Source organism: Pipistrellus hanaki (assembly GCF_964339955.1).
Source record: "Pipistrellus hanaki genome assembly, chromosome: 12".
Lineage (NCBI taxonomy): Eukaryota > Metazoa > Chordata > Mammalia > Chiroptera > Vespertilionidae > Pipistrellus > Pipistrellus hanaki.
In genome coordinates this window covers 31,452,614-31,468,317 of record NC_140514.1, presented here as the reverse complement: position 1 = coordinate 31,468,317, position 15,704 = coordinate 31,452,614, and the positions used below count along the sequence as shown (strand labels likewise).

The 15,704-nt window shown below is 36.7% G+C and overlaps 1 protein-coding gene across 5 annotated transcripts in view; it reads left to right on the top strand.

Moving 5' to 3' along the window:
• The window catches only part of USP34 (ubiquitin specific peptidase 34), a 179,950-nt gene that overhangs the window by 113,206 nt on the left and 51,040 nt on the right, over positions 1 to 15,704 (top strand). For all 5 annotated transcript variants that reach the window (XM_084901048.1, XM_084901047.1, XM_084901045.1 and 2 more), the window contains 11 exons: positions 233 to 393; positions 974 to 1,039; positions 2,710 to 2,856; positions 2,942 to 2,998; positions 3,085 to 3,162; positions 3,748 to 3,842; positions 7,147 to 7,319; positions 11,741 to 11,894; positions 14,013 to 14,091; positions 15,299 to 15,352; positions 15,463 to 15,558. In XM_084901048.1, the coding sequence (XP_084757174.1) occupies positions 233 to 393; positions 974 to 1,039; positions 2,710 to 2,856; positions 2,942 to 2,998; positions 3,085 to 3,162; positions 3,748 to 3,842; positions 7,147 to 7,319; positions 11,741 to 11,894; positions 14,013 to 14,091; positions 15,299 to 15,352; positions 15,463 to 15,558 (1,160 nt within the window). The remainder of the gene's footprint in view (positions 1 to 232; positions 394 to 973; positions 1,040 to 2,709; positions 2,857 to 2,941; positions 2,999 to 3,084; positions 3,163 to 3,747; positions 3,843 to 7,146; positions 7,320 to 11,740; positions 11,895 to 14,012; positions 14,092 to 15,298; positions 15,353 to 15,462; positions 15,559 to 15,704) is intronic.

Sequence of the window (15,704 nt, the reverse complement as noted above, 5' to 3'; positions counted from 1 at the left end):
TTTTGTTGAATAATTTAGTTTTAAATGAAATGAAGTTGTGACAGTCCTTTGAGTTTTTAGGAAATGAATTAGTTTTACTATGTGTTCTTACTAATTTAAAAATTACCATATATAGTGTTTTATACATTTTAACTAAATATGTAATGGAGGGTAATGGTTGTTAATAAAAACAATACATTATGTTTAATAGTTTGTTTGGGGGACATTTTTTCTTCCCTCTTTTTTTCAGCAGCCCATGCACCTTATAAGTGGGATTACTGGCCTCATGAGGATGTCCGTGCTGAGTGTAGATTTGTTGGCCTGACTAACCTTGGAGCTACTTGTTACTTGGCTTCAACTATTCAACAACTTTATATGATACCTGAAGCAAGACAGGCTGTCTTCACTGCTAAGGTACAATATAAAACAAAATTTTTAAATCTGTCACTAAATCTTGATTTTTTAAAAATTTACTAAAATATTGTTTGAGAAGCAACTTATGAATTTTTAAAAAATGACAAAATTTGACTATATAACTAGCTAATGCTATGTGTGGGGTTTATTTTTTTAAATATATTTTTATTAATTTCAGAGAGGGAGATAGACACATCAATGATGAAAAACTATCATTGATTGGCTGCTTCCTACACGCCCCCTACTGGGGATCTAGCTCAAAACCCCAGCATGTGACCTTACCAGGAATTGAACCATGATTTCCTGGTTCATAAGTTTAAGTTCACCCACTGAGTATACAGGCTGAGTAAAGAAAGTGACTTTTTAAAGATGTCTTTATTCAGTTTTCTCACATAATAGTGATGGCTGTCTTTATAATAATGAACTAAATACTTCCATTTTTAATACTAAAATTTCTAGATTGTGCTTTTCTATACATATATAAAAGAAAGAAAATGGATAGTGTAAAGCATCTTTTAGTACTTTGCTAGAATGTCTATTGTCAGTATCTTTTAATTGGATGTTTTCTTTTGAATTTCAGTATTCAGAAGATATGAAGCATAAGACCACTCTTCTGGAGCTTCAAAAAATGTTTACATATTTAATGGTATGTTTGATAATTGTGTATGGGATGGGGTTGGGAAGAGATTAAACAAAGAACTTATATCCATGTATAGATTGCCCATGAACACAGACAATAGGTGAAGCCCTGGGCCTGGCTGGAAAAGGGGAGTAGGGGGACAAAGAGAGGGAAAATGGGAAGGGGGCATCTGTAGTATTCCCAACAATAAAAATCCTATATAATAAAAGCCTAGCCGAAACTGGTTTGGCTCAGTGGATGGAGCATCGGTCTGCGGACTGAGGGTCCCAGGTTCGATTCCGGTCAAGGGCATGTACATTGGTTGCGGGTACATCCCCGGTGGGGGGTGTGCAGGAGTCAGTTGGTTGATGTTTTTCTCTCTCATCGACATTTCTAGCTCTCCATCCCTCTCCCTTCCTCTCTGTGGAAAATCAATAAAAAAAAAAAAAAAATATATATATATATATATATATATATATATATATATATATATATATATATATAAATAAAAGCCTAATAGCTAAGTGTCCAACATTTGTTCTATCATTTGTTCGACTATTCAACCAGTCACTGTGACACACACTGATCACCAGGGGGCAGAAACTCCAACCTGTAGGTTAGCTTGCTGTTGATGTCCGCTGATCAGGACTGGATGAGATGAGCCAGAGGCCCTGGAGCCCTCCCCAGCTGGCCAACCTCCCATGGTCCCTCCCCGGCCCTGATTGCATCGGTGCGGTCCCTTAGCCTGGCCTGGCCTCTGAGTTCACACAATCTGGAACCCCTTGGTGGATGTCACAAAGCTGGTTTTGGCCCGGTCCCTGCAGGCCAGGCCTGCAGACCCCACTGGTACATGAATCTGTGCACCAGGCCTCTAGTATTTTTTTCAAAACCTAAATTAGATATATCCTCTCACCAAAACTGAAAACATTAATGCTCATTTGTTTTGACTTTATCCTGACTATGTACTGTTAACTTTTCTAATCGAATTTGTCACTTAATGGTATTTTTAATAGTTATATCTCAATTATTTACATCCTGTTAGTGTCTTTTGAAGAATCCCTTTTTCTGTCACAGCCCCCCCAACCCCCCTCCCCCCCTCCCCCATTAGGCTTAGAATTTTCTTATTTCTTTTTTTCACCTCCTCTTCTTACTTCCATAACTGTAAAAGTTCACTAAATCAGTGTGTTGTGTGTTTTTTAAATTGCAAATCTTACAATATTACTCCCAGGCTTAAAACTCTTCAGTGGTTCTTCATTATGAACAGAATAATATCCAGGTTCATCAGCATGGCACATAGCCTGTGTGATTTTTCTTCCCCCCCCCCCCCGTGTTTGTTAATTATTACCCGAAGATATTTTTTCCCATTGAGTTTTAGAGACAATGAAAGGGAGATAGGAAGGTGAGTTGGAGAGAGAGAGAAAGAGAGAGGGGGAGAGGGAGAGAGAAACACTTCGATGGGAGAGTGGGAGAAATACACAGTGACTGGTTGCCTTCCACTTGCAACCAGCTGGGGCCAAGGATTGAGCCTGCAAACAAAGGTGTGTGCCCTGAACCAGAATTGAGCCCAAGTCCTTTCCGTGCATGGGCCTATTCTCTTACAATTTAGCAATACCAGCCAGAGCTAGACTTAGATTTCTTTATTTGATAATTTATTTTATAATTTTTTTCTCCACTCCCACCTCATTATTCATTTACAGGAGAGTGAATGCAAAGCATATAATCCTAGACCCTTCTGTAAAACATACACCATGGATAAGCAGCCTCTGAATACTGGGGAGCAGAAAGATATGACAGAGTTTTTTACCGATCTAATTACTAAAATTGAAGAAATGTCTCCAGAACTGGTTAGTACCAGAATACTGAAGTTTCTTGACATTTATAGAGATTTACCCAACTTTAGTTACTGACTTTTGTTTGTTTATTCCAAAGAAAAATACTGTCAAAAGTTTGTTTGGAGGTGTAATTACAAACAATGTTGTATCCTTGGTAAGTATTCTACCTTTTCTTTGCTTTTCAGAAATCTTAATTAGCTTATTATAAAAATTACTAACTTTTTACTGTTACCTGACCAGGATTGTGAACACGTTAGTCAGACTGCTGAAGAATTTTATACTGTGAGGTGCCAAGTGGCTGATATGAAGAATATTTATGTAAGTAGTGTGCACATCTATAGTTTTTTTTCCTTATTTTAAATTATTTGTATGTACCAGGATTATGTTTCTCATCTTAAAAGTTAACTTTCTTCTATTTTCTAATGCAATGCTACTCAAGATAGGAACTAAAGATAGACCACAAAGTTGATCTTTTCCTAAGCAAAATTTAAATGCTTCACTTTTGAAAAATTTAATAATATTCAGAGAGTATTTGTTCGATGTGAGGGGAAACAATTGTTACTGAAATTAAGAATTTACTTTAACAAATATTTTGTCCCTAGCCAGTTTGGCTCAGTGGATAGAGGACTGAAGCGTCCCGAGTTCAATTTTGGTCAAGGGCACATGCCCAGGTTGCAGACTCTGTCCCCAGTGTGGGGCGTATAGGAGGCAGCTGATCGTTAATTTTCTCTCATCATTGATGTTTCTATTTCTCCCTCTCCTTTTCTCTCTGAAATCAATAAAAATATTTTTAAAATTTTGGTTTTCCTCTGTGTATTTACTCAAATTGTAATTAACTATTTTTTGTATTTTTGCATGCTGTAAACAGTAATATGAAACCTTTAACTCTGGCTTTATATACAGGAGTCTCTTGATGAAGTTACTATTAAAGATACTTTAGAAGGTGACAACATGTATACATGTTCTCATTGCGGGAAGAAAGTACGAGCTGAAAAAAGGTATGTTTTTTTAAATGTAATGTTATTTTGATAATCAAGTGGAAGTAAAGCACAAACTTATATAAATTAAAATTATCTGATTAAGGTTAAGGTCATCTGCTTGGAGATCATTCCACTAGTAGTTTTTTATATAGTTATTAAAGTATACTTTCAAGCACCCTTAAATATTTCAGATTTTTCTCTTTTAATTAATCAAATATTTACCAAAGTCTGTCCGGTTGCTTATTTCTCTGCTCTGCATTTAGTGAAGCAAGATAAAGAGTCTATTTATGAACTGAAGACATCCTTTTCTGAATCTCTATAATAGATTTTTATTTTCTTCAGAGCTCAGGCGTATGGAGGCCAGTTTAGGACAGAGCAATTGGGCAAAGATGTTTCAGTTCTACAGGTGAATATTGAATGACAAGTAGAAATTTGTCTGAAAGAGCTAGCAACAAAGGCAGAGAAATAGAAATGACCTTATATATGCAGGAAGTCCAGGAATAGGCTAGCCTACATCATTCAGGTAGAGCAGTGTTTCCCAAAGTGGGTTACGCGTACCCCCAGGGGTACATGTAGAGTTTGGTGGGGATATGCATTGCACCGTGTTTAGCTGCCCCTAATTCTACATTCTCATGAGTACAAGGGGTACTCAGCGTTACGAAAATTATAGAAGGGGTACACTGCGGTAGAGGATTTGCAAGAGTGGTAATATATAGTAACATCAAGTAATTAATATCTAGGTTTTGGATAATTTGCTTAATTGGAGGCATCTGAACATCTGCCTGAGAAAGAGCATAAGTATTGCAAAGGACAGAGACTTAAGCCATCCCAAATATACAGAGGCAAAAGTGACACAATCAAATAAAGAAAATCGGGATAGGGAGGTAACCCAGAAACTAGGGAAGAGAATATCAAGAAGGTACTCAGAGATTGGGGGTAGGGGAGTCAAGCTGAGTAAAAAAGCACTGAGTTTTATTTCAAATAAGTACTTGGTGTGTTTTGTCAAGTTGTAGCAATAAAAGCAGGGTTGTCAGGGCACATGATGTCAAATACAAATCATTTATTTTAGAAGTTTGATAAAAATCAGCAAGGAAGATGGAGTTTAAAATGAACTTTCGGATCAAACAGAGTTGTTTTCTAGATGAAATCATGTTGAAGGCAGAAAAAGAAAAGCCCTTGCTTCAAATTGCTTAATAGATGATTTTTTCCAGGTAAATACCTATTTGAAGGGTATGGTATTCTTTTTCTCAACCTTCAGAGTTCAAGTTTGTTGCAAAAGAGAAAGATTGTGGGTAGACATATTCAAATGAAAGTATAACTGTGCAGGCAGTTACAGGAAGAAGAAAAGCTCATCTGGTAAGAATTGGATTAGGTTAAGAATTAAGGACTCATACAAAATGGTGTCACTCAAAAGTTTTTAGGAATATAATGAGTCAGTCAAAAGATAGAGTAAGTCACATTCTTTGGAGAATTTATTTTACTTGGAATAAATCTGTCATTCTTAATATGTTTCTTGTAACATTTCCTTTTGCGAGGGGGGCTAATGTAATTCTACTAGTTTGGGTTTTCCTAAATACTGTTTCATATCTCCCAGACAAAGTGTTAATCAGACTTTTGTATTCTTAACATACTTATAAATGTCTGTAATAACATAGTAAGTGGTCAACAGAAATGTATTGAGGATCATATTCTGCTCTATCTTTAAACCTTTAGTTTTGTCAGTTTATTCTTTCCTGAATAATTTTACCTACCACCATAATATTAATCTCTGCTGACATACTGATTCCCAAATTAATCATAACTAATTTGGAGTGCTATGTTGTTCCCTTACAACTGTCTTAGTCTCAGATTTAATAGGTCTATAACATAAATTCTTATCTTTCCAGCTGTTTTATCTTCTGAATCAATGCACATTCCATTTCCCACCACAAGTCTGTTAGTGACTGTTATATTTCAGGATAATTCATACTCTTATTATGATATACAAGGTCCTTCATCATTGAACTGTTTATGCTTCTGTAACCTTATCATTTGCTAGTCTAAATATTCAATAATGATGAATTTTTGGAATATTTACTCCCTTTGCTATGACATCTTTTCCTTATTTCCTTCATCTTTCTATATTTCTTTAGAAAACAAAAATACTATGCTCTTGGTTTAAACAAATTCTCTTGACTCCTGAGTACAGTGAAATATTGTTTTCTAAAATTAATATTTTTCATAATTATACACACATACACACACACACACAAGAGGCCTGATGCACAAAATTTGTACAAGAGTAGGCCTTCTTCCCCCAGCTGCTGGCATCTGCTTCCCTCTGGCACCCAGCACTCGGGCTTCCTTCATCTGGAAAGTTGGAAGGTCATCCCGAAGGATGGGAGAACATCTGGTCTAATTATCATATTATGCTTTTATTATAGACTAGTGGCCCTGTGCAAGAAATTTGGGTGTCTCTCAGCCTGGCCTGCACCCTTTTCAGTCTGGGACCCCTTAGGGGATGTCTGACTGCACTTTTAGGCCCGATCTTACAGGGACATCCCTCTCACAAAACCGGGACCACTGGCTCCTAACTGCTCTGCCTACTGGCCTGCTTGCCCCCAACTTCCCTCCCCTCCTGGCCTGATTGCCCTAACCGCCTCTGCCCCATCACCATGCTTTGTCCAGAAGGACATCTGGAAGGTCTCCCTGTCTAATTAGCACATTACCCCTTTATTAGTAAAGATTTTATTTAAACCAAAATTTTGTGTGTCTTTTGTTGTTGTTTATTTTTTTAACTTGATCTATTAATATGTCAACCATAAGATTTAGGTAACCAGTTGACTTTATGCTGCTACTGAATTGTTGTACTATCAGGCACCACATATTAAATGATATTTGCCAGGCAGCGCTCTAAAAGTTATAGGGAGTAGTCACTTTAGTCTCCATTTTACAAATCAGGAATTAAGCTTAGAGAGGCTAAGTAACTTGTTTAGGGTTGTACATCTAATAAATAATACAGAAATTTCAGTTCTAGTTGGCAAAATAAATACTTCAAACCGTGTTATTAAAGGTGGAAAAGAAAACAACCAAAGACCTCCTTGCCTTTAAAGTATGGTGTGATTCTTTTCTATACTTCCATAGCAGCTTTATATATCTTCATCATGTTGTTTATCAGTCTATTAGTTTTTTCTTTTATCTAGACGCAAGAAAGTTGTTTCAGAATGAAAAAAGGGCATGTAAGGGGTTATATATGTATATGTCCCCCTCTTACATGATTGAAGTACTTTGGAAAGATAATTATTAACAAAGGTTTTTATTCATTAATTTTCCTGTGTTTCAGGGCATGTTTTAAGAAATTGCCTCGCATTCTGAGTTTTAATACTATGAGGTATACATTTAATATGGTAACGATGATGAAAGAGAAAGTGAACACACACTTTTCCTTCCCATTACGTTTGGATATGACACCCTACACAGAAGATTTTCTTATGGGAAAGAGTGATAGGAAAGAAGGTAATTTTCCATCTCTTTTCTTTTATTGTAGGTCTCCATGACCAGATAGTTATAAAGTTGTAATAAACTATACATTTAACAAAATGGAACTGAATCTTAAAAAGGTTTTTAAAGACAATGTGGCACATTCAGGAGTTACCAATTTAATATTTAATATCTACTAGGACTGTGTTCTAGGCACTCTTCTAAGCATTGAGGACACTGTAGTAAACAAGATAAATGTTCCTGCCCTTGTAGAACTTAAGTCTAGTGGGCAAGTCTTATATTGAAAAAAAAATAACAAACATGATATAATGTCAAATAAAGACACTGAATGTATTACATCTAAGGGAATCAGGGAGAGTTTTTATGAGAAGTGACATTTAAGCAGAACTTGAGTAAGAGCTAGATTGAGAGGAATGGATAAGCTCTTTGGCAGGTGAGGAGTGGAGCTGATGAAATGGGCAAAGGGCAGGGGCCAATTCATTTTTTGGCAGGTCATGTTAAAAATTCTTATCTTTATTCAGTGTGAAACAATTGGAAGGTTTTAAGCAGGGAACTGAGATGGGAACCAGATGGGCTATGGAAAAGGTTAATCTGACTACAGCAAACAAAATGGATTAAAGGATGATGAGAGGAGTGTGGGAAGGCCGTTCTGGTAAATTACAGAGGTGGTAACTTAGATGAGAAAGCATACTGGTAAGGTTGGAGAAGTGTATGGAGGTGGCAGTTAACAGGACTCCATTGAATAAATCCAACAAAGTTGTTGAACATCTACCTACTATCTTATTTGCCATTCTTGTAGTAATTGGACTATAGTGATAACAAAGAACACGGTATCTGCCTCCTTTGAAGATTACATTTTGTTTTAGTCTGTTACTAGAATGAGGAGGAAAATGAGTGACTCAGATTTCTGGTTGGATCAGCTAGGTGAATAAGGGGCCAGTATTTCAAGATCTCAAGAAAGAAGGAATATGTTTAAAATTATTGGATGCTAAAGAAAAAGAAGTTTTAGTAAGAACGTGATGGAGAAGATTTTTGGTTATCTTTATCAGAACAATTTTATTTGGGTATTGCAATAGGAACGTAGATTGCAATGAGTCAAAGATGGTTCATAAATAGTTACCTCCAAATTGCTATTCCATAAGAGCAGTGATTTTCAAAATTCTTCATATGCCCCTCCAGGACCACAGAGTTGAGGAATGGAAATAGATGAGAGAAGAAAGCAGAACAGATCTAGGACTTGCCTTTTACATTCTTCTTTAGCCAGAGAAGTTACATTTTACATATTAAGAGTCCTAGCAATGTTTTCTTTGTATAAAAAGTTATACTGATTTAAAATTTTAAGGTGTAAAGAAGTTCTATAAGATGTAGGGAAGAGAACAATGATTCGATCTTGATATTCTATTGCCTGGCACTTACTGAGCATTCAATAATTTACTCTTAATAAATGAGAGATGAGAGAGAAAACCAAGATGGCAGCATAGGGTAGACACCTGAATGCAGCCTACCACAACAAATTTGAATTTAGAACTGGAAAACGGGAAACATCGCCCTGAAGCGCCGGATGGCTGGCTGAGAGGAGGCTCTACCATCTGGGAAGAAGAGAGAAGGCACGCTGAACCTCAGGAACTGTAAAGGTGCGGAGAACTGTGTGCACGAAAAGGCAGCCACCTGACTTCGCTGCTGGCTTGCTTGCGGAGCGCGGAGAGGGCGGGCCGAGTTTGCTACTGGCTTACTCCCTGCGCGCAGACAGGGAGGACGGCTAATGCGCGGTGACTAGCTTTCTTGTTTGGGAGGAAAACAGAAGCACCCTGTTGCTCTAATAGACAGCCCCAGACAGGGAGAGGCCAGACTGTCAGGCAGTGGGCAGAGATCTCTCGGAGGTGTGTGAAGCCAGTGGCCTTACTGTGGGACTCAGAAACCAGACCCTCGTAGGTAGGGGCTGACCAAAGTTTGTCTGCACCACTAGGAGACTCTGCCCCATCCAAGCGGAGCACAGAAGCCCTTCCAGTGGCTAGCTTTCTCGTTTGCCGCGAATAGGACCTACTAGGGAGGTACAGACAGCATTCCAAAGCTTGTCTGTGCCTATATCAAAGAGGTGCGTGTGCCTACAACCAATCTTGCGGGATTCACCAAGGCTTGTCTGTGCCATTCCAAGACTCTGCCCCATCCAAGCAGAATACAGAAACCCTCCTAGCTGAGACACTTCTGATCCTTATAGCCAATTGGCTTGGAGGTCAACGCTTCCCGTGATCCCAACAACAAGCAAGGCTTAACAAGTCTGCACACACAGCCCACAAAGGGCTACACCAAGACTCTACCTTAGGTAACTGGGAGGCTGACCCACTGAACCATATAGGACACCTTAGCACACAAAGCCACCCTACCAACTCAGGGAAGCTGTGAAAATGCCGAGACAAGGAAACAGATCACAAACAAAAGAAATGGAGGACAAGTGACTGGATATAGAGTTCAAAACCACGGTTATAAGGTTTTTCAAGAATTTCCTAGAAAAGGCTGATAAAATAAACAAGACCTATGAGGATATGAAAAGGGATCAACTAGAAATAAAGAATACATTGTCTGAAATTAAAAATATTATACAGAGTCCTAAAAACAGAATGGAAGATCGCAAGAATCAAGTCAAAGATTTGGAACATAAAGAGCCAGAAGACACTCCTCCACAGAAGCAAGAAGGCAAAAGAATCCAGAAAATTGAAGATGACGTAAGAAATCTCTGGGACAACTTCAAGTGAACCAACATCAGAATTATGGGGGTCCCAGAAGATGAGAGAGAGCAAGATATCGAAAACATATTGAAAGAAATAGTGTCAGAAAACTTCCCCCACCTGGTGAAAGAATTAGACTTACAAGTCCAGGAAGCACACAGAACTCCAAACAAAAGGAATCCAAAGAGGACTACACCAAGACACATCATAATTAAAATTCCAAGAGCAAAAGACAAAGAGAGAATATTAAAAGCAGCAAGAGCAAAGCAGGTAGTTACCTATAAAGGAGCACCTATACAATTGTCAGCTGATTTCTCAACAGAAACCATGCAGGCCAGACGGGAATGGCAAGAAATATTCAAGGTGATGAATAGCAAGAACCTATAGCCAAAAATACTCTACCCAGCAAAGCTATCACTCAGAATTGAAGGCCAGATAAAGAGCTTCACAAATAAAAAAAATGCTCAAGGAGTTCATCACCGCCAAACCTTAATTATATGAATTGCTGAAGGGGGTTCTTTAGGAAGAGTAAGAAGATAAAGATAAAAATTAAGATAAACAAATACGTAACAACAAGTGAAACTACTAAAAGCCAAGGGAATTAAAAAACCTGATGAGCAATATTAACTGTTGAATATAATAGAATCAGAGGTATGGAAGGGGAGTGGACTGACAATTCCCGGGGGAAAGGAGTGGGGGGTGCGGGAAGAGCCTGAACAAAAACTGTGCACCTATGGATGAGGATCATGGGGGATGGGGAAAGGGCAGAGGGTGGGGTGGGAACCTGGTGGAGGAGAGCAACGGAGGGGGAGGGGGGGGAAGAGGAACATTTGTAATAATCTGAACAATAAAGATTTATTTAAAAAATAAAAATAAATGAGAGATGAGAGAGGTAAGAACAACGAGTATAGGGTATTCTTTCAAGAGAACATGTTCTTGCCTTAACCAGTTTGGCTCAGTGGATAAAGCATCTGCCTGCGGATTCAAGGGTCCCAGATTCGATTCTGGTCAAGGGCATGTACCTCGGTTGCGGACACATACCCAATAGGGAGTGTGCAGGAGGTAGCTGGTAAATGTTTATCTCATGATGTTTCTAACTCTATCCCTCTTCCTCTGTGTAAAAATATCAATAAATTTTTATTTTTATTTATTTATTTTTTTTTAAAGAGAGAACATGTTCTTTATTTGAAGAGAGGAGAGAAGATGGCAACTATAGCTATGAAGGAATATGAAGTTATGGGAGGGAATTTTTAAAGTTAGCTTTTGGGTATATTTAGAAATTGTGGGAAATGAGCCAGTAGAGATGATAAGTTTTCAAATACAGTTGAAGTTAAGTGAGCATTTTATATATATATCCTACTTTTTAGAACTCTTCAAACTATTCCTAAAATTATAGCAAGACTGCACAGAAACTGTGCTTCATTCTATTTTTCATGATGCTTCCATGAATGTGGAAGTAGCAGAAACTTAAGTCAAAATAAGGAATTTGTTGTCTGTAGTTTTGCACTAATGTGATTATTTTTCAATTTGTATAATGTTCCTTAACATATTAGGTTATGGATGGTGATAGCAAATGCAGTTGTTTTGTACCTATTTTAACATATTAAGTACCTGTACCTACTTATGTATGTACAGTATATAAAGCAATTCTAAGGTGTCACTGTGTAGTTTTTAAATTTTATTGCCATTATTTTATGTAAATCATTTTAGGTTTTAAGGAAGTCAGCGATCATTCAAAAGACACAGAGAGCTATGAATATGACTTGATTGGAGTGACTGTTCACACAGGAACAGCAGATGGTGGACACTATTATAGCTTCATTAGAGATATAGTCAATCCACATGCTTATAAAAACAATAAGTGGTGAGTTTAAAATATTTTATTTGGATTTTAAAAAACCTTTTAAAAGTATAAGCTGTTGATAGTTTTCTCTTCAGATATGTTTTCTGATGTCAGTATTCTAAAAACTTTAAATTTAAGAAAGAGGTGAGAAAAAAATTTTAAATAAAAGTGACTTTCAAAACACAATATGACTTTATTAAACTTCATGGATCTCTAGACTCCTTTGAGAATTTTATTAATGTTTTCTTCAGGAAGAATGAACACACAAAATTTTGCATGCAATTTTATATTCATAGAACATATTGCACCTTTCAAATCTTACCTGTCTGTGTTCACTCATTCAAGAGCTTTTACTGAATTCTTTCTATAAGGGGGCCACAAAATTCTTATGCACTGAGTAGCCAGATTATTATGATCTCTAAATGCATAATAATCTGGCCACTCATTGTATATCCTATATAATAAAAGGCTAATAGCAAATTGTCCCCTCGATCAGGAGTTTGACCAGCAGGCAGGCTGGCCAACCACCCATGTTCCTTTCCCCTGGCCAGGCTGGTGAGACCCCACCCATGCACGAATTCATGCACCGGGCCTCTAATATCCTATATAGTAAAAGGCCAATATGCAAATTGACCAAACTGTAGAACAATCGGTCACTTTGACGCCCACTGACCACCAGGGGCAGACACTCAATTCAGGAGCTGTCCCTTGGTGGTCATTGCACTTCTACATGGGGAGCGCCGCTCAGCCAGAAGCCCTGAGCTGGGCTCAAGGCTGGGAGCACAGTGGTGACAGGATGTTTGACTGTCAGCGTAGGCCCACTCTGGGCCTAAGCCATCAGTTGGATATCCTCTGAGGGCTTCCATTCTATAAGAGGGTACAGGCCAGGCTGAGGGATACCCCCCACCTCCTAGTACATGAATTTCATGCACTGGTCATCTAGTACACACACATACACACACAGAAATACTGAGTGGCCAGATTATTATGCATTCAGAGATCATAATAATCTGGCCACTCAGTGTATAGTCTAGTTAGAAGCTAACTTAGCCAGGATGGCATGACTTAGTGGTTGAGCACATGCCTGGGTTACAGGCTCAATCCCTGGTGTGGGTTGTGTGGGAGGCAGTTGATCAATGATTTTCTCTCATCATTGATGTTTCTATTTCTCTCTCCCTTCTCTGAAATCAATATATTCCCCCGAAAAAAAACCCACAAAAAGTTAACCTTCATGTTCCACTCTACCTTTCCTTTCTCCTTTGTCATCTTTTGTCACGTTAACTAGAGGCCTGGAGCACAGATTTGTGCGCTGGTGAGGTCCCTTGGCCTGGCCAGTGTGGAGCGGGCCGAAACTGGATCTCCAACATCCCCTGAGAGGGTCCCGGATTGCAAGAGGGCAGTTTTTGGGTCACACCCCCCAGAATCAGGCTCCCCTCTCTCTGATTCTGGGTTCGTCACCTGATAACTGCAACTGCTAAGTCACTGCAGCTCAGCAGCTACTGCATTGAGCGTCTGCCCCCTGGTGGTCAGTGCGTGTCATAGTTACAGGTTGGCTGGTCGATTAGGCTTTTACATAGATGTTTGGAAATCATTAAATCAGTTCTTTCATAACTATTTTTTGGTTTTCAAATGTCTTCAGATGTTAGATAGAGTTTAAATATGCACTAATATAATAGTTTTGTTCAACTATTTCTCTTTAAGTCAATCATGTTATATCTTGAATGTGTTTTGTTCATTTGAATATATTTCCATATATATACTTTGAGTCAATTTTTTATCATAAATTTTAAAATGGCATCTTTATCTTTGGAAGTTCTACCATCTCTTAATGTTTTTCTGTCCATGTTACAGATTATATTTACACAAACTTTATTGCTTTTACGAACTCCCATTATTTCTAGGTTATAAATGAATTTGTCAAATTTTAGGGTGGTTATTACTGTTAAATTATATTTCCAATTTATTTGGATTCGAGTTGTTAAAACGAGAGCTTAGTTAGAATTTACCTTGTATTAATAATAATAGTTTGGTAATTATTTATAATATATCGTATATAACCTAAATATTTTTTTAAAAATAGACATAATAGAGAGGTATTCAGTACATTATACTTTATCAACGCTACTTGCTCTGTTTTAGGTATCTTTTTAATGATGCTGAGGTAAAACCTTTTGATTCTGCTCAACTTGCCTCTGAATGTTTTGGTGGAGAGATGACAGTAAGTTTTATTCAAAAATTACAAATAGCTTATGATTTTCACATGCTTTGCAATATCATAAAATCCAATAGCAGAATCACTTTCTTTTTAATCACTATGATTCGATCTAAACTTTATTCTGCTGGTATTAATGGAACTTTAGTATGTTTGGAGAATATAATAACCCTGGGAAATATTTTTTAAATTACTGGGTTTTTTTCCCTCAACTAATTAATAATGTTAAGACTTAACAATTGAAAATGAAATAATAATATAGGACTTGAATTACCTTGCCTTGTGACATTATGATTGCATTGGTTGTTCTCTTGAATGTTTTGGGATTAAAGCCAACAAAAATTACTCTTTATTGACTTAATATGAACACTTTGACAAGGAAGTTGGATTGAGCTGAGCTTTAAAGAATTGTTTATATTATTGGCTTTTGTAAAGCAGTTAGCAACCTGATTATTACAAGTGATGAGATAGAAAAAGAACAGCTTACCTGTTACATAATTAACAGTAAGATATACAAAAAGATCATTAGGTTGGAGTAGAATTGTAACAATTTCACTCCTACCAATTTTCTGAACACTTTAAAAATACCTCGTTGATTCTTTTAAGTCAAATATTTTAATAGTTATTTCCATTTCACAGACAAGCTCAGATAAACCAGTTTTTAACTTGAATAGCCATGTTTATTATGAAATAATTATTTACATTTTGGATTTTAATGGACTTTTTATTGCTCTTTGGTGTCCTTATACTATTCTGAATATAAAAGAAGTAGGAAAATTGCTAATACTTTGGAGATGGGTAGAAGGAGTAAATAATGAGTTAGCACTGAAGCTATGACTAAACTGATTGCATCTCTAAATGTTATTCACAGAACTACTTCTTTAAAAAAGTAAACTTTCCAAAAAACTCTTTTTAAGAGTTTTTTTAAAATTGCAAGTTCATTTTATTTCCTGTGTTTTATATGTTGTATGATAAAGTACGTTAAAATATGTTTTGCATCTCCAATTTTTAGTACTCTTTGTCAAAAATTACTGTTGAGGATTTTTATGAATGCAGTGCTATTTGTGAAGTTATTACATAGTATTAATCAGCTTTTAATAACTACTTGTGAAGTTATTACATAGTATTAAACAGCTTTTAAAAAATATTTTATATGTAAATATAACTAAATGTGCCCATTTTCTAAAGAAGGAAACTTATTTTTTTAAAACAGACCAAGACATACGATTCTGTTACAGATAAGTTTATGGATTTCTCTTTTGAAAAGGTAACCATTTCTTTCATATATAATTTTAAATTGTTCTCTTTTTTTCCTGTTGCTTTCTTTAATAGTTATATTTTATCAGAACTGAAAATGTACTTTTTTCCCTCTTATAGACACACAGTGCATATATGCTGTTTTATAAACGCATGGAACCAGAGGAAGAAAATGGGAAAGAATTCAAATTTGATGTTTCATCAGAATTACTAGAGGTATAAGTTAATTTAACTTTAACAACAATTTGAAAGCATGTTTTAAGTATTTTTTCAAATAATAGTACTGTGATACAAGAGTAGACCATGACAACATTAATTGAGGGTAGTCCTTAACACAATATGCAAATACTCTTGATAATAAT